Source organism: Panthera onca, chromosome B3 (assembly GCF_046562875.1).
Source record: "Panthera onca isolate mPanOnc1 chromosome B3, mPanOnc1 haplotype 2, whole genome shotgun sequence".
NCBI lineage: Eukaryota > Metazoa > Chordata > Mammalia > Carnivora > Felidae > Panthera > Panthera onca.
This window is the reverse complement of record NC_138344.1, coordinates 30,874,461-30,901,918: the sequence shown is the minus strand read 5'-3', so window position 1 is coordinate 30,901,918 and position 27,458 is coordinate 30,874,461. Positions and strand designations below refer to the sequence as shown.

The 27,458-nt window shown below is 44.6% G+C and overlaps 1 protein-coding gene and 1 long non-coding RNA gene across 4 annotated transcripts in view; one reads left to right on the top strand and one right to left on the bottom strand.

Moving 5' to 3' along the window:
- The window catches only part of SIN3A (SIN3 transcription regulator family member A), a 74,138-nt gene extending 48,508 nt beyond the window's left edge, over positions 1-25,630 (bottom strand). Inside the window, exons 1-3 of one of the 2 annotated variants that reach the window (XM_060618015.3) lie at positions 25,610-25,630; positions 4,990-5,211; positions 733-909 (exon numbers count right to left, since the gene is read on the bottom strand). In XM_060618015.3, coding sequence (XP_060473998.1) covers positions 733-909; positions 4,990-5,178 — 366 coding nt within the window. In that variant the 5' untranslated portion in view covers positions 5,179-5,211; positions 25,610-25,630. Of the gene's footprint in view, positions 1-732; positions 910-4,989; positions 5,212-21,236; positions 21,524-25,609 lie in introns of those variants that run through there. The other variant, XM_060618014.3, reaches the window with a different exon arrangement.
- On the top strand, positions 21,034-22,939 carry LOC132668871 (uncharacterized). 2 transcript variants are annotated; one of them, XR_014137790.1, is made up of 3 exons: positions 21,034-21,146; positions 21,760-21,923; positions 22,109-22,939. It is a non-coding gene; the product is annotated as an uncharacterized LOC132668871 (long non-coding RNA). The 2 variants fall into 2 exon arrangements; XR_009605823.3 differs by lacking the exon at positions 21,034-21,146 and having other exon boundaries at positions 21,540-21,923.
- Positions 25,631-27,458: the final 1,828 nt, after the last annotated feature.

The following is a 27,458-nucleotide window of genomic DNA, read 5'->3' as shown; positions in this document are numbered from 1 at the left end:
TAAATGTAAAATTAGAAAAATTGAAATCTGGAACATTTGCTGCAACAATCACATACTTTGAAAAGTAACACTCAAGGAAGCACAGAGAGAGGGTTAGCTGGGAACACAAGCTTCACTTCTCCACAGATGCCTCATGAATTTCAAAAGCACTGAAAACCTACAGCACATACTCAGCAGAACAGATGAAAACACTGACACTTCATTCACAATTCTAGTCTTCCCCAATCTTTATAAAGGTTCCCAAAAAAGGAGCATGTGTTTTACTAACGATGGACTTGAAGATGACAGCCCATTCAGCTATTTATAAACAGGGATAAAAAGATTAAATCCTAAGATAATACTGGACCCAGTTACCGTACAGTACGGCAGCCAACCATGTGTATGCTCAATAAAACCTTATGCCATGCTAAGAACTAAGAGTTCAAAAGGAGGTATCTAAAAAATGGACTTTGTTTATTTTGTATGAAAACAGTCCCTCAATCCTGGACACATCTGAGTACTACGCATTCATACATTCCAAAAACATTTCTTGAATATATTCTCTGGATCAGGCACTGATCCTAAGATGGGAAATCTAAGTAGGTCTCAAAACAGAAACAAAGTAAAACTTCTTGTAATTCAATCCCTCATCTAGCATGTTAAAAGTTATAATGTCACTACTAATAGGCTGAAGCCAGTGCTTCCTGCTGACAGAGAAAACTTTTTAATGGAAGAAGAGGAGCTGAATATCACCTTAAGCCTCTGAAACTGCTGCTGTCCCTGCACTGGTGCAACTGGTGGGGCTGGATGAGCATGACTCTGGACCACCTGGCCTCCGTGGGGCTGCACAGCTGTTGGGTGATGATGGCTGCTGTGAACCGCTGCGATGGCGGGCCCGTGACTGCCAGAGCTCTGTGGCACTGCTGAAACCTGGGGTGGACAAAATGCAGACAAGAAACTTCAAGGCTTCTGCATTCTTCCCCAGATGCATCTAAAAGTCATGCATGTATATCTTTGCACACAAAAGATAATTACAGATCTTCCTTGACTAAATCCATTTTAAGTTGAAAATATCCTAAGTTGAAAATGCATTTAATACACCTACCCTATTGAACGTCACAGCGTAGCCTACTACCTTAAATGTGCTCAGAACACTGACGGTAGCCACAGTCGGGCAAAATCATCTCACACAAAGCTTATTTTATAGGAAAGTGTTGAGTATCTCATGTGATATGTTGAATACTATACTAAAAGTGAAAAGCAGAATGCAATGGTCATAAGGGTATAAGCATCTGACTCTTGATTTCAGCTCAGGTCATGATCTCACAGGTTCGTGAGTTTGAGCCCCACATGGGACTCTTGGGCTGACAGCACGGAAGCTGCTTGGGATTCTCTGTCTCCCTCTCTCTCTCTGCCCTTCCCCTGCCTGTGTGTGTGCATGTGCTCTCACTCTCAAAATAAACAAACTTTTTTTTAAAAATCCAGATTTAAAATTCCAAGTATGGTTTCTACTGCACATCACTTCTGCACTACCGTAAAGTCAAAAAACTGGAAGTCACGCTATCCTAAATAGTGAACTATCTGTAATTAGAAACCCAAAATTCCCACAAAAGGGAACTGGTGAAATAAATTATAGCCCACCCATATTATAACAGAATTCTCTGCCAAAAATTGTATGGCTCAATACTTCTCAAACTATGGTAAAGGACCAGTCTTTTCTTAAATTCCAATCCATCATGGGGCACTACTTTTAATAAAATACTATAAAAATGAATTACTAGAGAAGTAAAATAAAAAAATACATAAGCTCAAAATTGTCATTACATTTTACAGATATATTACAAAATTACTGTGTCCAAATCGCTAAGTTTCTAAACATTCTCAATTTCTATACTTATGTCATTATAGACTAGTAAGAAAGTATACACATCAACCATCTGTGGACCACACTTGGAACAGCACTGATACAGATGCATAGATTTTAACATTATAAAATGTTCACAATCCATAAGTTGAATGTATTCGTGTTGTACACAGTCTTAAACTTAAATATTTCTTAGAAAGCACATTAAAAAGCAGTATCTAAAAATCAATAAAAAGATTTTAAACCTTAGATGATGAACATACAGCAAAACGTTAGCATTTTATCTTGTGGCGGGATTAGAGAAGATTTTTACTTTGTTTTATTTTGCTTATCCTTATTTGCTACTTTTAATCCTTATTTGTTTATTTTGTTTATCCTCATTTGCTAAATAAAACTTTCTTCCAAACTGTTAGTGGTTTGGCCTCAAACATAATTATTTTCTATTCTTTCTCTCATCCTCTTGTAAGATCAGAGTGAAATAAAGCCCAAGCCCCTTTCCTTCCATTTCTATTGCAGAAAATGCTACATAAAATTTCCAAAGCTTTTTTCATTTTCCTATTTCAGAACTGTTAATCACCACAGAAGACAACTAAGGACAAGATACCTGATTTGCCATGTCTCCACAATAAGGAGTCTAAACAACCTGAGACTTCGTCTAAACAATGGAAGTTGTATACCACAACTTAAGAGAGGATGTTTCCCCCCTCACCCAGACCCCATAAATTTATAAGGATTCCCCTAGACAGAGGGGAGGGTGGGAGACAGACGACTACTTACAAATCCACACAAACAATACAATACACATTAGGAGTAAAAAGACACTATTTAGACAATTCTAAATGCTCTAATATGTCTCTTGAAAGAAGGGTTATTATTCTGAGCTTCTATATTCCAACTTGCATGTTTTGAACATTTTTTTAGAAGACTATTAATTGGAGCTTATAAACACTTGAGATGACAGGCTTTATGTGAGCACATTATAGTTCCTAGCCTGTGAATATATGTGATCATCCCAAGTGTAGGAAATAGTCCCAAGGAAAACAAGCAGCCTTTCTTTCTTCTAAGACCAAACCTAAAGATTCGATTTGTAGCAGTCCTCTGACTGCAGTCCTCAGCCCCTTATGAGGGCACGATACTGCTTCAAGGGGGACTCCTGATAAAGAATGACACCTAAGGACTCACCATCACCTACTTCACCTGGATTTCCATCTTCTTTGTTTTCTTATACTAAATTCTGAGAAATTTATGGAATTATGAATTGTTAGGTCAAAATGGAATTAAAGATTCTGACACAAACTGTCAAATTGCTCTCAAGAAAGATTACACCAATTTATGTTCCCCGTACCAGCCATACTGTTCTAAAAGTCACTAACGAGTTAGGCTGAATAACGCCTCTCTCTCCAGACCAGTTAAATAAATTATGGTTCAGACTGACCTAGAATGGAGGAATATAAATGAAGTGATTTTTTAAAAAATTACTTAAGGGGCGCCTGGGTGGCTCAGTCGGTTGAGCGGCCGACTTCGGCTCAGGTCATGATCTCGCGATCCATGAGTTCGAGCCCCACGTTGGGCTCTGTGCTGCCCACGCAGAGCCTGGAGCCTGTTTCGGATTCTGTGTCTCCCTCTCTCTGACCCTCCCCCATTCATGCTCTCTCTCTCTCTCTGTCTCAAAAATAAATAAACGTTAAAAAAAATTAAAAAAAAAAAAAATTACTTAAATCTATACAAATGTATTCAAGTGGAAAGTTGTCCGCTATATATTAAGTGAAAAGAGCAAATAGCAGAACAATGTATACTGTATCATACAAATTATGTAAAAAGAAGTGTATCCAGATAGGTAGGCAGGTAAATACAGATACGCTTGTATATGCATACAGTTTTGGACACCCAAGAAATGCACAAATCGGTTAAAGCCTGAAAAGTCAGAGGAAGAAGTCATCTTATATCTTTAAAAAAAATAAATAACCATGGTGATATTTACTTTCATAATTAAAAAGGGCAAAACCCAAATTCCTTCCATTTCCACAAAACAGAGTAAACACAGAAGAGATGAAAGATCATCATCGGCCAGGACATGGACAAAAGGAATATACAATGCTGGTGGAAATATAAATTGGTACAACTCTGAAAAACAATTTGACGTTACCTGCTAACGGTGAAGACGCTCACACTCTATGACCCAGCAATCCCTCTCTCTCCTAGATACCCAAGAAAGTCTTCTTCATGTGCCCTCAAACCTACTGAGCGGTCTGCAAGATAAGAAGGAGTTTGCACCAGAATGTAAACCAACTATTTCACTAATAAGTACACTGTTTAATTCAGCTGTCTTTTTTTCCCCATGGCAAGGGTTTTTTTAATTAAAAAAAAGTAGCACATTGATTTAAATTCTGATGCAAGCTTATCTTGTCATGGATTGCCACCATGAGCACCACTGCACTAGGAGAAATACCTAAAATCAGCCACACAGCACCTTTAAAACAATAAAAATCTGGAACAGCCTGATTGTGCAGCAACAGAAAAATGGATAAATGGAATATATTCATGTAATTAATAACAGTAAAAATGACTCAATTATTTACACACAGAAATACAGGTAAGTCTTGGGAACCACACTGAGAGAAAAAAAGTGAGTTAATATAGGGGCGCCTGTCTGGCTCAGTGGAAAGGGTATGTGACTCTTGATCTCAGGGTTGTGAGTTCGAATCCCAAGTTGGGTGTGGAGACTACTTAAAAATAAAACCTTAAAAAAAGAAGAAGAAGAAAATATATGTTTTCATTTACATAACATTCAAAAATACCAAACTAAACAATTTTATTGTCTAGCAGTATAAACAAAATGATTTAGGGGCACTTGGCTGGCTTAGTCAGTGGTGCATGCAACTCTTGATCTTGGGGTTGTGAGTTTAAGCCCCAGGTAGGGTACAGAGATTACTTAAAAACACTTAAAAAATAAAAATAATTTTAAAAAGTCTGTGAGGTAGGTACACAAGTATACATTATTTTTGTTATTTGTTACATCTTACTTACACATATACCATAAATATAATTTTACATGTAACTGAATGCTTGGTAAACAATTTTTTTAATTGGATGAAATCACCAATGCTCCTCCCTTACACCTAGTCCCTTGGTAGGCTCCAGTTTACCTGATAGCTGGGTGTCACAGAGTACTGAATTCCCGTGGCTGACTGCATGGTCTCAGACACTGCTTCATATACAGGAGGGGCAGGGGCAAGTACCCGGTGCTGGTGAGGAAAAGCCTCTGTGCTACCAGGGATCCGACGCTGCTGGGCCGCATACACCGGTGACTCCTGGTCATCCAAACGTCGCTTCATTCTGTGCTCATGCTCAGTGATGCACTACAAAACCTGCAGAAACCAAAAACATTGACATGCAAACCAAATTCACACTCCAATGTGATGTATACAACTTAGATGGAGAGTCAGATGCTCTTTCGGCTGAGCCACCCAGGTGCCCCTGATGTGTACAACTTAGGACAAGTTGCCCAAATTTATTATAAGCTCAACTCCCAGAACCAACTGTCTATTCCATGCTGGAGATGTGATCACTGGCTAGTTTAAGTGCATGACTGCACACACAGCCCCCACAGTAGATAGTGTTCCATAACCAAAAGACAGAAATGTAAATAATCACATAGTCTGAATTTGGGACTACACAGTTGAAAAATAACCTCCAATTTAAAAAGACAAAAGTATACCTTTCTTTTCTTTATTCTCTAGTTTTCTCCTCAAATGCCATCATTCCTAATATTAATTACATGTTTACATGCTACAAAAACATTCAAGTACTTCTTCGTAACTCCACTCAAAACCTAGTACTATAATTGTGGTCTAATTTTTAAAATATCAATTGTTTAACAATTAAATGGTATCATGAGAGAGCACCAGGCCAGGAGTAAGAGGACAATGGTGCTAGACTTGCTAATTTAAGGGGCTATGTACATTTCAACAACTTCCTCATTCCATGTGAGTTTGTTTCTCCAACTACAAAATGAGAAGGTTGGAAAAGATCATTTCTAAGATTTCTTCTGACTCTAACAATCCTTAACACTGAGGAGATTCCAGAGTCCCTTGTTAATATTCCTCTGTGGAAGGACCCTTTCTTTCCTACAGGATACAAACAGTCTAATAATATTCTGGCTGGGAATCCAGTCTGTTCTTCTCAGGGCTTTCCCAACATCTCTAAGCTTCTTCTAGGTAGGGTCCTTTCAACTTTGTCTGCATTGCCCACAGTCCTCTCACAGACACTCAAATACTGACTATGCAGAGGGAAAGAATAACAATAATAGTTAACATAATAATAGCATATCTGGAGTGCCTGGGTGGCTCAGTCGGTTAAGAGTCCAACTCTTGGCTTCAGTTTGGGTCATGATCTCACAGCCATAGGACTAAGCTCCTCATCAGGCTCTGCACCAACAGCACAGAGCCTGCTTGAGATTCTCTCTCCCCCTCTCTCTGCCCCTGCCCTGCTCATGTTCTCTCTCTCCTAAAGTAAATAAACTTAAAAAAATAGCATATAATGAAACCCAAGGACCATTCTACACAGTTTACAAATATTATCATAATCCCCACAACAACCCTATAAGCAAGGTGCTATTATTCTCTATTTTATGAATGAAGAAACTGAAATACAAAGATTAAGTAAACTGCTCAAGGCTGCACAGCTAACAGGCAAAGCTGGAGTAGCAATTCGCCAAATCTGCCTCCAGAGCCTGAATTCTTACCCACTTCACTATCTCCTATCTCTCACAGAAGAAGAAATAAAGGAGGAAGAGTCCCTTTACTTACTTAAGACACACATGCACTGAGCAACTTCAGCTTTCTTTAACCTCTCCCACACTAGGCTCATTCATCCTTTTTTTCAGCCTCAACCCCATAGAGTAAGAAAGCTTTTGCGGCATTCATTTATTCAATTAGCAAATTCAGGGAGCATATATGAAGGTGTTAGGTGCCCTACAAAAGCTTAGAAACTAGTTGGGAAGACCACATACAGCCTCACTAGTAATCAAAGAAATATAAAGTAAAATGATAACTTACCCCAAAGCAACAGGCAAAAATTAAAAGAAAATGATGATACTGAGTGTGGGTAAGGGTATAGGGAAATACTACTGGTAGAAGTTTTAAAATTGGACTGTTTGGTTGGCAACTTGCGGCATTCACTAAATTTTTAAATTGAATTTAAAATGGGCAGGGGCACATGGGTGGCTCAGTCGGTTAAGTGTCCAACTTTGGCCCAGGTCATGCTCTAACGGTGTGAGTTCAAGCCCCACATTGGGCTCTGTGCTGACAGATCAGAGCCTGGCGCCTGCTTCGGATTCTGTGTCTCCCTCTCTCTCTCTCTCTGCCCCTCCCCAGCTCACACTCTGTTTCTCTCTCTCTCTCTCTCAAAAATAAACATTAAAAAAAAACATTAAATTTAAAATGGGCATACCCTCTCACCCAGCAATTCTACTTCTAAGTATCTTATACATCTGCCAAGTATATCTACTAGAGCAAAGTAAGAAAAATCTAAATATCTATCAATAACTGAATAAACTTGATACATTGATATTAGGAAAACTATGTAGCAATTAGAAAGACTGGGGTTCCTCTATAAAGAAAGCCCTCCAAAACATACTATTAAGTGAAAAGAACAAGCTACAGAATATATACAGTGTGATCTCAACACCCACACACTATGTACTCTTAAGATTTGTGCATTTTATTGCAAATTTCGCATCAGAAGGAAAAAGCTATAAACAAATACTAAACTCTAGATAAGGACACGCATATTCCAGTAATTAGGTAAAAATGTACTAATGTTTGAAACTTACTTTGAAATACATCAAGAAATTAGTTTGGATTAATAGATGGAGGACTGGACAGATGGATATATGGCAAAGTAAGTACTGTAAAAACGGTAATGTAAAATCTAAGCAGTGTGTACATGGGTGTTCCCTATAAAATTCTATCAACTTTGCTGTATATTTGAAATTGTTCTTAATACGATGTTAGGAGAAAAGGCTAACAATACAAACCAACTCATAAGTGCTACAAGTAAGTACTACAAATTTGGAAAGGAGTAGATATGTGTATACTCGGAAAAAAATAAAAAACAACTCTACAGAGAAGGTAAATATTTGGTTATGTCTTGAAAATTAAGGATGAATTGAGGCATAGCAGGTATACAGGATGAGATTAAAATATTACAGTAACTTGGTACTTACAAGTATAAAGAGCTATTTACAGTCTTTGCCAATTCATTTATTCCACAAATAATTCCTGACAATCTACATGTGCCAGACCCTTTGCTTCCTGCTGGGGCACCAGCACTGAATAGGGCAGATTTCCCTGCCCCACAACAACCAAGTCTTCCAAACAGGCCTGGAACAAGTTACTGTGCTCCTCCCCACAGTCCTGTCAGATGGGTATACCCAGAACACGATTTAGAGGGAAACTGATATGCAAAGAAATTAAGTGATTTGTTCAAGGTCACACGGCAAGAGGCTAGACTTTCCTTGGAATACGTGACCAATCTGGAGTAGAAATACTGGACAGACAATAGTAACCTGCTTGCAGAGAGGGACAGTGAAATTCCAGACTATAAAGTATTCGAATGCCAATAATGGAGCCACAAGAGTCAGACACAAAGCTACTTTCAAGCCCTGCTTCAGCTGACATGATTTTCATCTGCCACTTTGGTCTCCAACTGTTCCAGATTTGGGGCTTACACTGTTATCAGAACTCCAGTCTATGAAGACAGAATTTAAACAAGGAAAAGCACTTTGAGAGATAGAAACTAGTGAAGACAGACTCATGTGAACAAACAATGGCAGCAGAACACTAAAAAGTCATCTGGCCATGTGTTACAATAAAAAGTGGGAATAGCTCCATATCATCACGCAAAGAAATCGTAACACCCAAATAAAGCAAGGAGAACAGGGTAACTGTAATACTGCAAGGCGGTCTTCTGGGAAAGGGTAGAACAACTGGGGAGAGTGAATGTGTCACATTTTAGACAAATTTAAGAAAGGCAGAGGTAAAAGCTAACCCTTTCTGAATGATAAAAATAAAAAAACATTTTTCCAGTTCTACAACCAAAAATGTCTTCATTCACAGTAAAAAGTTGGCCTCCTAGAAACCCAGACAGTTCTCCATGATTATTTAAATCCAAATGAAAAATCCAACTTTATTTTATTTTTTTATTAAAAAAAATTTTTTTTAACGTTTATTTATTTTTGAGACAGAGAGAGACAGAGCATGAACGGGGGAGGGTCAGAGAGAGGGAGACACAGAATCCGAAACAGGCTCCAGGCTCTGAGCTGTCAGCACAGAGCCCGACGCGGGGCTCGAACTCACGGACAGTGAGATCATGACCCGAGCCGAAGTCGGCCGCTCAACCGACTGAGCCACCCAGGCGCCCCTGAAAAATCCAACTTTAAAGAATCTTATCTTTTCATTTAGATTAAATTTCACAAATTAGTTTAAAGAGATACAACAGAATTATTTTAGCCAAGATAAGCTCAAAGTAGGAAAGTGTATGCAACAAACCAAACTACCCTATTCCGGAGGCTTTTAAGTATACAAAACTTTATTTTTGAAATTTTTAAATTTATGGTTGACCCTTTAGTGTCTCTTAATTTTGTATTGTTATCTTGAATTAGACACATTTTTAAGTTCCTTTATTTATGTAATAATGAAAAAAATCCTCTGAAATTATTCTCTTATTGATGGTCAGCATCACGTAAAATCACATTAAAATGTGTTCTGGTCAATTTACATCAATAAATACTGTGGAAAAAATGTAAAGTTTCTTTTTAAAAGCAAAGAAATTTGTATCAAAGCATAAAGTGAAATGTAATTACACTCTTCGATCTCCTGCAATTGCCCACCATAGTCTACTTCAAAACCTATCCGAATCCAGTTCTGGATTTAAATCTGCTGGGAAATAAAAAGTATCCCAGAATAAATGAAAAAGGCAACCTATTTAGATTTCCCATTTTACACAGAAATTAACAACCCATCTTTTTTTTTTTTTTAAATGTTTATTTATTTTTGACAGAGAGAGAGAGAGAGAGAGAGAGAGAGAGAGAGAGAGAGACATAGCATGAGTGGGGAGGGGCAGAGAGAGAGGGAGACACAGAATCTGAAGCAGGCTTCAGGCTCCGAGCTGTCAGCACAGAGCCCGAGGTGGGGCTTGAACTCACAGACCGCAAAATCATGACCTGAGCCAAAGTCGGACACTCAACTGACTGAGCCACTCAGACACCCCAACAACCCATTCTTAACACACTACACATCTAATACCCAAGCCTCCCCAAACTGTCTTACATTCTTCTTCTAATGATGTGGGCCTCAACCAGGAGAGTTTGCCGCTGGGGCACATTTGGTAATGTCAGAAGACATTTTTGGTTGTCACAGTTAAGGCATCTCATGAATTCCCAAACATGCTACAATGCACAGGATAACCCTCCACAACAAAGAATTATTCGGCCAAAATATTAATAGTGCCAAGTTGAGAAATCTGGATCTAATTAATGACAACATCATTTGGCACATACCTTTTATGAGCTTTGGTGGAATTATGTCATACTGTGGTATGACAATTTTTACCAAGGTAGCTCAGAATAGTCATCTTGGTTGTGCAAAAGATATCGTTGCTTTTCTTTAGGACATGTGATTCACCTTGAACCCTCGGGTGTATCAGAAAAAACGTATCATTTACCATTTGAATGAAAAGCAACTTTATTAGAAACCTCAGTAAGAATTTAAATAGCAAATCCAAATTTTTATTCCTTATTTTCCTGGTTTTGAAGATATAAATATCTCAACTAGGCAATATCCTTTAAAGTGCAACTGATTAGTCATCAACTATCATGCATGAAGTTGGAACACAGTCATTCTGTAAATCTGTAAATTTTGATTCCAGATACATCTCTAATAAAGTTCTAGCTTATCATCACTAATGCTACAGAATGACATCTTTTTTCTTTCATCACCAAACATAATACTTTGAAAATTAATTTTTAATTTTGTTGAAGAGGGGACAATCATGTTTTTTGTTCCATAACTGCAAGCATTCTCAGTTTTAGGCTACTAAATACCAATTAGAATGATCAATCCAGAGGTGCCTGGGTGGCTCAGTTGGTTACGCACTGGACTCTTGATTTCAGCTCAGGTTCTCACAGTTCATGAGTTCAAGCCCCACGCTGGGCTCTGCGCTGACAGTGTGGACTCTGCTTGGGATTCCCTTTCTCTCTCTCTCTCTCAAAATAAACAAACATTTAAAAAAAAAAAAAAAAAAAGGGCACCTGGGTGGCTCAGTTGGTTAAATGTCTAACTCTCAATTTTGGCTCGGGTCATGATCTCATGGTTCATGAGTCTGAGCCCTGCACTGAGCTCTGCACTGACGGTGTGGAGCCTGCTTGGGATTCTTTTTCCCCTCTCTCTCTCTGCCCCTTCTCCCCACACCTCTCTCTCTTTAAAATAAATTAAAAAAAAAATTTTAATGCTCGATCCAATGATGTGTTTTCATTTCTATATCCTGTTTCCTTCCAATCACCTCTGTACACCTGCCTTTAGCATGTGTCCACTTACAAGTTAGTTTTGGTGCATGAACATCCTAGAAGAATACACTTGTATACCCTTTAAGCAGACTGAAATAGCTTTGATTCATGTTGAAATGCTGTGTTTCAAAGTCCTTCCTGCTGAACTACCTGGATGAGGACATCATTATTTCTTTTTCCCCCCCTCAAAAATACATTGTACACTCATAAGGTCTTCAGTCTGAGAAAATTCATCATATTGTCATCTAAAGACTACGCAGTTTGCAAACTGGCTCCCAATTTCACCATCATCATCCCAGTCTAGCCTGCTGCTGTCTGCTGGACTGTATCTATCCACTAGCTCCTCCGGTTGCTGCGTAATATCTTCCTCTGTTAGTTTTCCTCTCTTTGCTGTTACAGGGGGGGAAAAAATTCTGGACTACCAAATATATTTACCAAAAGCTTTAAAAAGTTGTAAAATAGTATAAGAAATGGTCGTATATCCTTCACTCAGATTCTCCAAATGCTAACATCTTACAGAATGTTTAAGATGGCATCTCCCAATTCTTGTAGACTTTCTTGAAAGATGCTGTAATGCTTCAGGCAGAGCAGTAAGAAAACTGAAGTGTAATAGTGATGATTTATTTTACCACTGCATTATCTTTCTAGGCAATGCTATCAGTCTTCCCTTTTCTTATCATTTTAATCTTTTTTTTTTTTTAACTTTTAAGGTTTATTTATTTTTGAGAGAGAGAGAGAGAGAACGAGAGGCAGAGAGACACAGAATCCAAAGCAGGCTCCAGGCTCTGAGCTGTTAGCACAGAGCCTGACATGGGGCTCGAACTCAGAGGTCAAGATCATGACCCGAGCTGAAGTCAGAGGCCCAACTGACTGAGCCACCCAGGCGCCCCTTAGTCTTTTTAAGCATAGTTAGGAATATCTGATGAGCAATGATGAAATACTTCCTAAGATGATGTAATACCAAAATGTTTCAAGCTATAGAAAAATGAAGATCATTAAGATCCCATAATATAGGTCGGAATTATAAATGGTAATAGCTAAAATGAGTTTATTACATTAAAAAGAAAGTAAGTAAATTCTGTTTGTTTGCTTATGTTGATGTTTATTCACTTTTGGAGAGAGAGACAGAGCATTAACAGGGAGGGGCAGAGAGAGAGGGAGACACAGAATCTGAAGCAGGTTCCAGGCTCTGAGCTGTCAGCACAAAGCTCAACACAAACCAGGAACCATGAGACCATGACCTGAGCTGAAGCTGGATGCCCAACCAACTGAGCCACCCAGGTGCCCCTCTCTTTCTTCTTTTAAAGACCTATATAATAAAGAATAAAAGGGGCACCTGGGTGGCTCAGTCGGTTGGGCGTCCGGCTTCAGCTCAGGTCATGATCTCACAGTCCGTGAGTTCGGGCCCCGCATCCGGCCCTGTGCTGATGGCTCGGAGCCTGGAGCCTTTTTCGGATTCTGTGTCTCCCCCTCTCTCTCTCTGCCCCTCCCCTGCTCATGCTCTGTCTCTGTCTCAAAAATAAATAAAAACATTAAAAAAAAGAATAAAAGTCATGAAATATAAATCTTTACAAGCAGTTAGCACTGCTCAAAAAGAAACTCAAAGGGGCACCTGGGTAGCTACGTTGGTTAAGCATCTGACTTCGGCTCAGGTCATTATCTCATGGTTTGTGAATTCAAGCCCCATGTTGGGCTCTGTGCTGACAGCCCAGAGCCTGGAGCCTGTTTCGGATTCTGTGTCTCCCTCTCTCTCTGCCCTCCCCCCACCCCACCACTTGCACTCTGTCTCTCTCCCAAATATAAATACATATTTTTAATGTTTTTTTAATGTTTCTTTTATTTTTGAGAGAGAGAGAGACAGACAGATTCTGTAGGCAAAAAATGACCAGGAAACTTTAGTTCAACTCAAAATGTATTAAAAACTGCATCAATGTTAACTTTTTGATCTAGCTCACCGTATTAGTTTTGTAAGATGCATTAGGGAGATCTGGATGAACCCTACATAACAACTTTTTTTTTTTTTTAAGTGCTTATTTATTTTTGAGAGAGAGAGAGAATGAGAATGAGCAGGGGAAGGGCAGAGAGAGATGGAGACAGAATCTGAAGCAGAGTCCAGGAGCTGCTGAGCTGTCAGCACAGAGCCCAACGTGGGGCTCAAACTCCAAAGCTGTGACATCATGACCTGAACCAAAGTTGGATACTTAATGGGCTGAGCCACCAAGGCACCCCTATACGACAATTCTTTGTATTACTTTTGCAACTTCTTTTGAAGTCTAAAATTATTTCAAAATAAAAAGTTTAAAAAAATTTAAGCATTAACAGTAGTAGAATATGAAAGAAGGAAATCATCCTGTGTCTCTGTTCTAAAGGACACATTTAGTTTATGTGACAAGTTTTGTATAAATTACCTGAGAATGGTATAAAACAACAGACTGAGTTTAACAGAAGGTAACTAGCTAAAGAAAGCATTGCAGGGGCACCTGGGTGGCTCAACTGGTTAAGTGTCCAACTGTGGCTCAGATCATATTCTCATGGTTCATGGGTTCGGGCCCCACGTCGGGCTCTGTGCTAATAACAGCTCAGAGCCTGTTTCAGATTCTGTGCCTCCCTCTCTCTCTGCCCCTTGTGCTCTCTCTCCTTCTCAAAAACAAATAAACATTAAAAAAAGAAAAAGGAAGCAATGTAAAGCATAGGACTGGAGACAGTTAAAGGGATAAGTAGGGATAGGTAGATGTGTCACTTACCTCATCCTTCCTTTATCCTATTAGCTATAGGTGTGCCCCCACAAAAGCACGGGCACATATACACCTTTAACCAGCTTTGTATCCTCCACTGTGCATAGCATACGGTCTTGTCTATGGCGGAAATCAAATCATTCACTCATTCATTCATGCATGCACCCTCTAATACTGGAGTACATACTATGTGTCAGGTGTTGCTCTAGAGGCTGGGGATATAGCAGTAAACCAAACAAAAATCTCCTCCCTCACAAAATTTATATTTTAGTGGCAGAAAAGACAATATACCAAGTGCTCAGAACACTAGACAGTGGCAAGCACTAAGAAGAAAAAGAAGAGAAGGGTTTTTGAAATTTTACATACAAATGACCAAAGAATACCTCACTGATAAGGTAACTTTTGAGTAAAGGAAGTGAAGACCTAGCCATGTAGAAATCAGCGAGGAAGCATTGTATGTGGAAGGAACAGGAAATGCAAAGACCCTGATGCATACATGTGCTTGATAGTTTCCAAGAACAGCAAAAAGGCTGTGTAACTGGAGCAGAATGGAGGAAAGATAGACTGGTAGCAAATGAATCAGAGAGGTAATGGGCGGTGGGGAGGACAGTAGGTAGGGAGCATATGTATTTGTTCTCAGAGGTCATAAGGACTCGAGCTTAATAATCAGACTGAACTGGGAAGCCATTGGTGGCTTTGAAGCAGAAAAATGACATGGTCTGAGTTAAAAGAAGTTTTAAAGACTCACTTGGGGAGCACCTGTGTGGCTCAGTTGGTTAAGTGTCCAACTCTTCCACTCAGGTCATGATCTCACGGTTCATTATTTCGAGCCCCCAGTCCGACTCTGAGCTGACAGTACGGAGCCTCCTTGGGATATTCTCTCTCTCTCTCTCTCTCTCTCTCTCCCCCCCCCCCCCCCCGCTGCTTACATTCTCTCTCAAAAAAAAAAAAATAAATAAATAAACTTTAAAAAGTAAATAAATAAAAGACTCACTTGGATTGCTGTGCTAAGACCAGACTGAAGAGAGGCAATAACTAAGCAAGAGAGAACAATTAAGGTAACTGAAATAATTCAAGCTAGAGATGTAGTTGCATTCACTGCCATAGTTGGGAGTAGGGTGGTAGTGGTGGTGGCGTTACATGATCAATACAGAGCAAATAGGGGGATTTGTTGAAGACCAGATATGAAAAAGACAGAGAAAGAGAAGTCGCGATGCCTATTAAATATCCAAGAGGAAATATGAAGTGGGCCGCTGGTTATGGTTATCTATAGTACAGGGGAGAGGTCCCCAGTTAAAGAAATTTGGGAGGTACCAGCATGGTTTGGATTTTAGGAAGGTAATTCTCCTTAATTAAGTGCATTCAGATTTCTGCACCAAGTACGACACCCTAAAACCAGGTTGTGGCCCTTAATTAGTTGTGGAACCAAGTTTATTTAGTTGTGGAACCAAATTTATCAAAAACCAAAACAAAAATTCTTGCATTTCAGAGCTGCAGATTAGGGATTATGGGCCTGTATATCCTTCAATAGCCCACAAGTCAGCAAGCCTCGCCCTGGAGGACGGAAGAAGTGCCCTCAGCCATGATGCTCTAAGCACAAATAACATGCAGACACACAAGACAGAAAGGCGTGGGTAACAGGAAAGCAAAAGAAGGGAGGGGCAAAAAAGAGAGGTTTGCCTTAGAAACTGCTACTAATAAATGCCTAACTTTGAAGCCAATTGCAACTAAATAGAAGTAGCCTCTAGTTAACAAACTTTAAAATGCAATTAGAGTTCAGTTTGTATACTTTTTATCACCAACTGTGTGCCAATCTTATCCTAGGCACTGAGGCCACCACAAAAAGTTAAGTTCCAGTCTAGATGGACTGTTATTGGCGCAGCTCTCGCTGAGGAAAGCCAGTTGCCCACAAATGTTTAAGAACAAAAACCTCTATGCACGTGGTTATGAATGCCGATGAATCTCACTAGGTACGTCTTTTGGAGAAAAAGGACCAAAAAGAAAATTACAATATTAAAGGAAGCCAAGGTTTTTTGGTATTTTTAATGTCTTGTTAAAAGACAAGACAGGTACCTGTTGGGGCACCTGGGTGGCGCAGTCGGTTAAATGCCAACTCTTGATCTTAGCTCAGGTCATGATCTCACAGTTCATGAGTTTGAGCCCCACACTGGGCTCTGTGGTGACAGCACAGCACCTGCTTGGGATTCTGTCCCCGTCTCTCTGCGCCCCTCCTCCGCCTCTCAAAAATAAATAAACATTTAAAAAGAAAAAAAAGACAGGTTAATTTTCTAAAGATAATTAGAATTCATATTTAAAAAGAGGACCAACTGGGTGGCTCAGTCATTTGAGCATCGATCGGACTCTTGGACCCTTGATTTCGGCTGGGATCATGGTCCCAGGGTTGTGGAACTGAGCTGTGTGCACTGGGCTCCGTGCTGAGTATGGAGCCTGCTTGGGATTCTCTCTCCTTCCCTCTCTCTCTGCCCCTCTCCTCCACTTATGCACACACACTCTTTCTTAAAGAAAGAAAGAAAGAAAGAAAGGAAGAAAGAAAGAAAGAAAGGAAGGAAGGAAGGAAGGAAGGGAAAAAATATGGCATGAAAACAAAATTCCTTGAAATACTAGAAAAGAATAGACATAATAAATGACAGAATGACAGACTACCCAAGTATGCTGTTGGCTAATCTTATCCTCAACAAAAGACAAACATCCAGAATTATTTACTAAATCTGTAACAAGATAAAAATCCTTAAGACATTACTTCTACTACTCACTTATTGAAGTAGAAACAAGAAGACATGTGAAGGAAAAGTATTAGGAAACAACAGTTGACCATATTAATATATCTTGAGCTTGACAGGGTAGCAGTAACATATGTGCCAAGTCCATAATTTCTTCACTATCATTCTTAAATACCTTCCAAAGCAGCAGAAGCAATCAGGTCTGCAAACTGAAGAGAACGGGATTCACAAACTCTGGAAGAGACTACAATTCATGTGCTGATTTCAACATAATGCCACCCCTTCTAACACCCCCAAAGCACTTTCTGGGAGTACTTTGAGATGTCTAAGGCCATTCATTCAACAACCACTTCAACTGGATCTATGATTTCAGACTTCACCCTCCTGTTGCTCATTCAGTGTCCTCTCTTCCTCCACCCCTAAGGCAGGCTCTCCCTCCTCTGAATTCCTTTCAGCTCTTTGTACTTGACTCTTATGGCACTCAACCTAAACTAATATGTAGTAAAATTTACCATGTGTATATTTGCCTTTCCTTCTAAGAACATAAACTTTTCCGGGACAAACTCTTCCTGTGTCAGCCCAGAGCTGTTTAAGAAGGTGGTCAATAAACGGGTGTTGACTCTATTTCCCTTTAGAATCTGAGTCCCAATTTTTTCCCTGTTGAGGGAAAAAGCACACTGCTCGTTCCTCAAAAAATTAAACACAGAATTACCATATGATCTAGTAATTCCATTTCTGGGTATATATCCAAAAGAATTCAAAGCAGGTACTTGGAGAGATATTTATACTCCCATGTTCATCGCAGCATTATTCACAATAGCCAGTAGGTGGAAACAACCCAAATGTCCACGGACACATGAATAAAACAAAAGATACATACATGTAATGGAATATTACACACCATTAAAAAGGAAAGTAAGTCTGACACATGCTGCAACATGAATGAACCCTGAAGACATCATTCTAAGTTAAATAAGCCAGACACAAAAGGACAAATATGGCATGATTCCACTTACATAAGATACCGAGAGAAGTCAAACACACAGGTTGTTGCTAGGGGCTGGGTAGAGATTTAAAGGGCCTGTTGTTTAATGGGTAGAGTTTCAGTTTGGGAAGATGAAAAAGTTCTGGAGACAGATGGTGGCAATGGCTGCACAACAAAGCGAGTGTACTGAATGCCACTGAATTGTACACTTAAAAATAGTTAAAATGGGGGCACCTGGGTGGCTCAGTTGTTCGAGCGTCTGACTTCGGCTCAGGTCATGTTCTCACAGGTCATCAGTTCGAGCCCCACACAGGGCTCACTGCTGTCAGTGCAGAGCCCAATTCAGATCTTTGTCCCTCCCCGCTTCTGCCCCTCTCCCAATTGTGCTCTCTCAAAAATAAATATTTAAAAAAAGTAAAATAAATAAATAATAATGGTTAAAATGGTAAGTTTTGTTATATATATTTTACCACAATTGTTTTTAAAAGCACACTGCTCCTTCTGTTTACTATCCTTAGATGAGACACAGAGTTAAGAACATGGACTCTGGAACCAGAACACCAGGATTCACACCCTAGTGTAGCTACTTACTCTCTGTGTCACTGTTTCTGGATCTTTAAAACATGGATTTCATAGTACCCACTAGACAGGGTTATGAAGAGTAAGTGGATTAATAAATGAACAGTACCCAACTCCGCACCTGGGACATAATAAGGGCTCAATAAATGAAAGTTATAACTCAAGGAGACAGAAGATACAGTTTTAAAAAGCATGTTAACTTTCATTTTTAGAAGAATCGACAGAAAGTAAAGCTTAACAAACTCTTAATAATGGCATTATTCAGAAGAGTGAGAAAGCCTTTTAAAGCACTTCACTAGATTACTGAACGCCATGGACATAATCTTTTAATTCCGACTAAAATTCACAGCCATTAACATCTGCTTTGCAAAGATCTCCAGTTATCGTTTGCGCTGAAGATGTCAACAGGACTATGTTTTGTCAGGAATCTCATCAAATTACGACATACCTCTTTCCTTAAAAAAAAAGAAAAAAAAAATCTTACTCTTTAGGTGAAATCTTCTTAATTACAAAATGCCAACAATCTATCTGGGGTCTTTAACTCTGGCAAACCTATAGGGTGTGGAGATTATACACACACACACACACACACACACACACACACACACACACATATCTCAGATATTTGAAGAGATAAGAAGCATTTACGAAAACTTTCCTAACATACATAGTATATCCAGGTTCTTACTTGAATCCTTACAGTCATCGTGGGACTTCTGATCCTGGTGCACCAACAGACAACATATTCTTTAAAGGCATGAATTAGGTCTCCCATGTTTCCCAACAGACAACATCACAAATGGTGGAAACAACTATGTTGACCAAACCTTCCTCCATGGTAAATTCTCCACTGCCTTCCATATCTTTGTCAGTTTATGCACCAGAAAAAAACACCCAGGTTTTTTTGTCTCCACAGCAATTCTAATACAGTCACCATTACTCAAATGGAAAAGCTACCTTTGCCATTGCTACTGCCTTAACAGATATTGAGACTCTCTTCACATGCGTATAGCACAGGGCCAAGCTCTCAGTCCCAAATGAGCAAAGCACAAATCCAGAGTTTAACTTCAATTCAGATTATCAGCCAGAGGGCTTGCTCAGATATTAGTCCATAAATACATATTCCTTCCATTTTTATTTTCTCATGAAAAATATAAAAAATACGTAAGTAATTTCTCTTAAGAAAAGAGAATGTACCAAGTCAGAGCAAAAACTTAATGTAAAATTAAAATAGTTCATTAAAAATGAAATGCCCTAGGGCAACTCCCCAATACAGGTCGGAGAGCACTGCTACCAAAGTCACATACACAAAGCTACACTAGTCCTCGACTACACCCTCTCTGTAATAAAACAGGGCAAGAGCACTGTATTTTATAGAATATAAACAGAAAGTGATCTAGATGTTCTAACAGAATTGCATTAAAACCAGAAGAGATTTTTTAAGAACACCTATAGTTACCTAAATTGCAACTTATTTCTTTGTGAAATTAAGTTTACATAGCAGAACCATCTGTACAATGAAAACATTCAAAAATGCAAGAATCGAAGAAATCAGAGTATTTTATTCAGTCTGAGGGTTTTTTAAGATTACTATCTTTTATAAACAGGTCATTTTAAATAGTAAAATGTAAACCCAACCCTCCCTTTTCTAAATTTCAGCCTTGTTAAGACTTCTGGCTAACTCGGTTTGAAGTCCTAAGGCACCTAAACAGTGGCCAAGTCTAACTACCCACCACCCTATTGGCTCCAAGGAAACCCCGCCCCGTACAGCCACAGTAACTGAACATTCAAGGGAACTCCCAAGAAAGGTTGTCCTCGGCCACATTTCTAGTCTCTGCTAACTCTCCGCCCCTCCCCCCACCATCACCGCTGAGGAAGCATGGTCACAGCAAGAGCAGCCACTCCACCGCAGACTCCAACGAAAGGACCTTGAGCACCGCGCCCCAATAATTACAATCTGGGGGGAGTGGCGGTGACCATGCTCCCACCCTCCAAGGCTGCATGATGCCATCTATGCTGCATGGAACTAAGCAGAGACAACAGCTCTGGCACAGGCCCTTCTGCCCTAGGCAAAAGGCATGGCCGAGCCACAAGAGTAAGTCCTGACACCTCCGCAGCTCAGAGTCGGCGGGGGCCCCTCCCACCCCACGGAGACGTAGGGCGGGGCAAATCTGGGCGCCGCGACTCCCAGCCCGACCGGACAGCGGGCTTTCCCGAACCCCGCCTCATTTGCCAAGGAGGCGGAAACCGGGGGGAGGGGGAGACGGCCAGGAGGAGTGGCATCACGGCTCTGTACGGCCCCTCCGGCCAACCGGATCCCGAGAAGGCGGAGGAAAGCGGACTTCACGCCCCTCCCTGCCGCGCCCCGAAGCCACACGCGGGAGACCCCTTGCCCGTCCCCCAACCCCAGCAAGCCAGAGCGCGGCTGCCCAGCCGAGGCCCCGCCCACCTCGGGAGGACAGGCGGGGTGGTCGACCGCAAACAGCACTTAGCCAGGGCCGGCCCCGCCCCTTTCTCCACAATCGCACGCGCGCGCCTGCCCCGCCCCTGAGCGGCGGCGCGAGAGCCCGCCCCCTCCGCGCGCACCGGGACTACGCTCTCCTCCCCCTCCCGCACGAAGATCTACCCCGCTCCGCCCCCCACCCCCTTCACACATCCACACACCTCCCGCCCGCCTGCTCTACGGGAAGCCGAGGAGGTCAGCCCCCCCCTAAAAATACACACCCTCGAGTCCGGTGTTACCCGCCACTAGGCTCCCCGCCCCGACCCCGGCCCGGCGTGCTCTCACCGCAAAGCTGCTTCGGCCGCTCCTCACTGCGTGTCCCTCTCGGCGTGAGCCTTGGGCTCAGCAGGGAGGCCCCGAGAACGGAGCAGGGCACAGGCCCGCCGAAGCGGACTGGCAGCCTCCTCTCCGCTAACGAAACGGTCACAGGCCCCGGTGCCCAGACTGGGAAGGAGGGAGGGAGGGAGGGAGGGAAACTCCGAGGGGGGAAGGGGAGGGGGGGAAAGATGGAGAAACCGTCTCCGCCGCCTCTACCGCCGCGGCCGCTTCTCTGTTACCCGGGAAATCCCGCCCACTCCCCCGGCCCGCCCCGCAGAGGGAAGACTCAACTTCGCTCCACCACAGGCCGCATTATCCGCCCGTCAAAGACTTAACCAATCCCAGCACCCTGCTTGCCGGCTGCCCGCCCCTTCCCCCTCTGCTGGGTGGGGGGGGGGAGCCGCTCACCTTCTCCACGCCCCTATTGGCGGGGAGCTTCCCTAACTCAACCCCGCCTATTGGAGACGAATTGCTGAATCCCACCCCCAAGCCTCAACACTATTGGAGGAAGCAGGGGAGCTCTTCACGTCTCATTGGAGGACTCCACACATCCCGCCCCGTGCGGGCTCAGCCACAGGCCCAACAAGTCGGCTCCCGCCCTCGCCGGTCATCGCATTGGAAGGCTACCCCTCGCTCTCTCGCTGCCCCAGGAAGGTAAGTAACCGATGTGGGGTAAAATGTCCGTAAGTGAGACAGGCCCCGCCCCCAGCTATCCGATTGGATATCTCGGCGCCGGTAGCAGCCTCCATTGGCCAGGACGTCCGTCTAGGAAGGAGTTGACTCCGCCCCGCGCTAGGAGGCTGAACCTTAGCAGTCCTTTTGTGGAATGTTTACACTAGAGACTGAAGTGCAGAGAGTTCCAGGGCCCGAAACAGGAGGGGGCGCGGAGCTCAGCGGCCGGGATCCCATGCCCTGGGACTTGAAAGGGAGAGGCAGCAGCACTACCACCGTGGAGGACCCCCTTACCAAAAAAAAAAAAAAAAAAAAGAGAGAGAAAGAAAGAACCTCATCGTATCGAATTCTTTCTTTACAATTTACATTTCCGCACGCTGCCTCCTTGTAAACACAAATATCCGGAGCAACCGGATCCGTACAGCTTTCAGTTAGTACAGAATTAAGCGCTGGAGACCAAAGCCAAAAAATCGCCCCAGTGGTTGCCAGCCCGCAGTTGGGGTGGCTGCACACTTCTAACACCGACAATCCCTAAAGTTCAGTATGCAGTTCTAAGAGGGCGGGGATAATCAAAATGAAGGCAGGGCCCTAACAGCCACCGCCCTGGCAAGCCTCCGGAAGGCGGAGCGTGAGGTGTAAGGCATTTGCGATCTCCGGGGTAGATCTTGTAGGCACATTCGGACTCGAACTGAAGGAGACCAAACAGCCCACGACATAAATGAACCTTCACCCCACACTTCATAGAAAGAATAAAAATTCCACAGTTAGTGACAAAAGATAAGAACGACTGTTCACCTTACTCCTTTGGCCAACGAGGATTAATGGAAGTTCCTAGGCCGTCTCTGTGTACATTATAATGTTTCAAACACAAGGTGCTTGCAACGTCTAACTTGCTTTTATTTATTTTACCAAAATCGGGCGGAGAACGGTCGCTGGACCTGCTTTGGGGGGCGCTCAAGGAGCGCCAGGAAAGGAGGGGGCGGGACTAGAGTTTTCCCGCTCTCTAGCGAAAAAGGCTACTCCCCCAAGAGAGCCGTGTCAGTCCCCAAGTGGCAGGCCCCTGGGAACCCATTCCCAGGTCCTATCTTGTCCTCCCTCCGCAACGCAGTGGAGATGGCAAAGAAACCATCGCTGGCAACAGGTGGGCCTGACTCCAAGGATGGCTTCGAATCGCAAGGACAAGGCAGTAAACTGGGAACTCCATGAGTAACTAACAGATGAGATCCAAGCCCTGTAGCAGGTCGGAGCTCTAAAAATAAGTCACACCAACTGAAGCGACCCTCGGGCCAAACCTCTAGGAGGTTAGGAAGAAGCGGCACTTTTACAGAACTTTCGAGGGTTACCTTTCACTCTACGGCCGTCCCCTGCTCCTTGGAACTGGGTGCCACACGACGCTCCCATCTGCACCTCAAGAACCACTTCGAATCTAAGGAGGATTGGGCCACCCCCGACTTCTTTGTCAACAGGAGATGAACCGCCCTGGATCTTGCCTAAAGGCATCCAGGCCAATCTTAGGTTGCTCAGAGTTTTACATAAAGCCAACTAAGGACAGGCTGCCAGTGTCCGCGGCGTTCTCAAGCTTAAGCTCAGAGCGATCTCCGGGAAATCAAGAGGCGCGGGAATAGCCAAGCCGCAGGGTCAGAACTTAGTATTTGGCCAGGAAGGCCAGATCCTACCCCTCTTTCTAGCCTCTGCTGAACCCCTGGAGCCGGGGCCCTCCAAATCCACTCATGCTGTCAAACCAACTTCATCGCAAAGCTACCAGATCTCCAGCTTTAGAGAAATCATTGTGTGCCTTCTCCGCCCTCCTCACCCCCCCCCCCCCCGCCCCTTGCCAAGGACTCCAAACCCGGGACTTCCGGGCGGGAGGACAGTTCGAAGGAGCAAGGCGGGACTCACACATGTGCCGAGCGCGCACACAGGCTAGGGGAGGGGGCGGAGAACAGAGGGTGGACTTCCCCCCTCTCCTAGCTCACCCTGCCGGAGGGGGCGGGACTATCCGTCTCACCAATCAGGAGTGGGGGTGGGACCTTGCGCCTCACGTAAGCCGCAGGAATCCTCCCTCCGCCCTTCACGGAAAAAAATCCTAGCAACTTAAACTCCAGCCCGGCCTCCGATAGGCGGAGCTCAAGAGAATGTCATCCAGTCGAGAACCGAGAAGGCAAAAAGGGAGTCTCGCCCAGCCAGTGGAAGACAAGAGAAGGCGGGCCCTCTGGAGGAGCCCGAGGTGGGTGGAAGAGAGAGGGAAAGGCCCCGCCCCTCAGCTCCCCTCCAGGCGGGTTGCACAAGCGGCGGCTGGAGTAGATAGTAAACAGGCTAGGCCAAGGAGTGGAGGCAGGGGCAGCCCGGCGCTCCGTGGGCTCCGGCCCCGGCACCTCCTCTCCCGGCTGCGCCCCGCCCGACCCCGGCGGTTAGCGCCGGCGCCCCGCCTTCCAGCCCGCGGCCGCCATCCCGGCTGACAGGCGCGCCCCCCGCGCCCCTCCCCGCCCGCTGATGCATTTCCTTTTCCCGATTCCGAGCGTGGAGACTGTTTTCCCAGTTTCCGACCTTCACTGCCCCTTTCAGGCCACCCCCTCGTGGGCGCGCTCACACGCCCGCGCCCCCGCCCCCGCACCATCCGCGGGCGAGCGGCACGGCCGGGGGAGGGGAAGGGAGCCGCCGCCGCCTTGGGGTGGGCGGGGAAGGAGGCAGCTCCATGTTTGCAAGGGGATCAGCTGGGGCCGCGGGTCGAAGCCGCCGCCGAGTTCCTGGAGGTTTTCCACACCCCTGGGCCGAGTTCCGCGCGGGCTCGCGGCCTGGTGGGTTCCGGCGCCGAATGCTGGCTCTACTGCCACGGCCCGGGAGTTCGGAGAACACAGACCGACACGCGAGGCTAGTGCCCAGGCGCCAGGGGCTCTTTCCGGTGGCCTCCTCCCCCGGCCGCCCCTCCCGCAAGTCCGGCGTTGCCCCCGCCCCCAGAGTCCATAACAACCGCGGCCCACGGCGCCCGCGCCTTTCCGAATCGCGCCCACCGCCCCCTCCTACAAGTTTGCGGACCGAAACAAAACCCTCCCCGCGGCTGCCGCCCTCGCCCAGCATGGTTAGCGGGGAAAGCCGCGGGCTCCGGCTCGCTCGCTAACTCCAGCTCTCGACCAACTCCCGGCGCCGCGGGCTCAGTGGGCCTGGCCCGCCGGGCTCAGGCCGCCGCCCCCTGCCGAGCCCGCGCGCCGCAGCCCGGGCTCAGTTCCCATCGGTGTACGGAATATCCCCTATTTTCTTCTTTACAATATGTTTTTTTAAGGCATTCCAGGAGCGAGGTGGGGGGAAATCTCCCCCTGCCCGCCCCTTTACCCAGTCCGCCGCCGAAACCTACCGAAACCGACTGCTCGGTGAAATAAACTAGGCAGCACGGCCGGCGCACTGGCGACCCCAGGCCTGGCCGACCCCCTCCCCACGAATCCGGCCCGGCTTGGAAACACACACACTGGTGAGCGGGCGGCGCCAAGAGCTCTCCTTCCTGGCCTGCCCCGAGCCTCCCTCGGCCGCCGGACTCCGAACCTCCCCTAGCTCCGTCCCGGGGCCCGCGGCGCCCGCACCGTGGCGGACCGGCCAGAGCGACAGGCCAACGAGCTAGCCCCCCAAACGCCTGAGATTGGGGAGACCAAATTAAAAGCAGCTGTTTAACATACCTTCCGAGCCAGGCGAGGAGTCCTGAATGGGGGGGAACGCCCCCCACGGGCCATTGGCTCCCCAGCACTAGCGTCAGTCAGCCTGGGCACGCCTCCTCCCCTCGCTCCACCTCTTCCCCTTCATTGAACGCTCCCTCCCTCCAAAAACACATAAATAAATAAATTAAACTACCCGCGAGTGCGAAGCGCATCCGTGGCAGAGACCCCTATCTCTCCGGTACCGCCACTTCGAGTTTGAGACCCTAGGACTGGAAGGGGACCTGAGACTCAGAGATCCGCAGGGTGGACTAGGAGGAGGAGCTAGCGGAGCTACCCGGCCCCACTTCCTTCACACTCACACCCCATTTGGAGCTGGGTAGGGGGAGGTTGGTAGGGACACCCTAGCGACTGGCTGGAAGGTCCCCCGACTCCCCTGGCTGTGCAACCTAACCTTGTCCGGCCCATTCTGTTAGGCGGCTGCCTAAAAATGAATGGTGTAAGCAGGAAGTCCGGCGTTCAGGCAACAGGCGCTTCTCTGAGCACCTACCGTGGGCGAGGCAGACACATTCATACCGCATCTGCTTCTGAGTGCAATTACAGAGGCTGGATGAGATGCTCACTCTACACCCTTCAAGAGTAGACCTAGGCTACTAGGTTGATGCTATGGCAAGAGCTAAGTAAGGCAAGGCAAGGCAGAAATGTATGTATAAATAGACATTTATAAGAACTCAGAGCAGAGAGATTCATCCAGTTGAGGAAAACTGGGACAGTCTTCATGGAGGAGATGGCACTCACGTAGGGTCTTAGCGCTTTCATCAGGCAGAAGTGAAGGGGCAGGTAATTTTCAGCAAAGGGCAAAAAGGGCATTATTAAGGATCTTCGAGTGTGGCTGTAGTCGTGAAAATCATGGTTGGAAAGATGGAAGCAAACAGCAGAAGACTTTAATACCTGGTTAAAATTCTTAGACTTGCACAACACAATGTCCAAGCAGCACAGTCCCAGACTGTAGGCCCAGAACTATGGTTTAAGATGGTCACCATCCCAGTAGCTAGACAGGGGCTGAGAATAGTTGAGTGAGAGGTGCCTGTAGGCAGTGAAGGCAGAGCACAAAGGCTGTCATTAATACTGGGTTTGGAGACCAGAGGTACATCTTCTGGTGGGATGCATAGGTGATGGAGCCAAAGGAAAATTGCTTTTCTCTCTCCCAGCCACCCAGTGCAGAAAGCTTTGCCTACTTTCAGTAGCCCTCAAGTCAAAAGCTCTGACTCGGATCCTTCCCTGAATCATTTGCAGTGTTTGTCCTAACTTTCAACCAGAAGTTGCTCAACAGAGCTGAGCCTGGGGTCAGAGCACACAGAGTGAGCAAGAAAGACCTGTTGACTGAGGCATCAAGGAAAGGAAGTTAGTGTGGCCGATGTGGGGTGTGCAGAATGTGAAGGGGTTAGAGTCCTGTGGGCAGAGTGGGGCCTGATGCCAGTTAGGCTGCCCAATAACTCAGGTGAGCTATAACGAGGACTTGACCAGAGCAGTGGCAATAGGAAGCAAAAAGAATAAAAAAGGAGAGGTGTATTTGAGAGAGATTCAAGGGGCCTGAGTGGCTAATTCAATATGGGTGATGGTGATGGTGAGGGTGAGTTAGTGGTCTGGTGTGTGAAGAGGTGGGAGAGTTTGAGGCTAACGGTTGGGTAATCTGGGTTCTAGGCTTTGCCTGGCCAGTGACTGGTTATATATCTTTAGGCAAGTACTTCTTCCCCTTTGGGGCTGTTTCCCTCCTGTGAAATGGGGATGGAAATTGAAGTAGAAAGGCCCAAAGGACTCTTCCTCCACTCAGGGTCCATAGGGAAGGGCGTTTTCTGATGGGAGGGAAGCT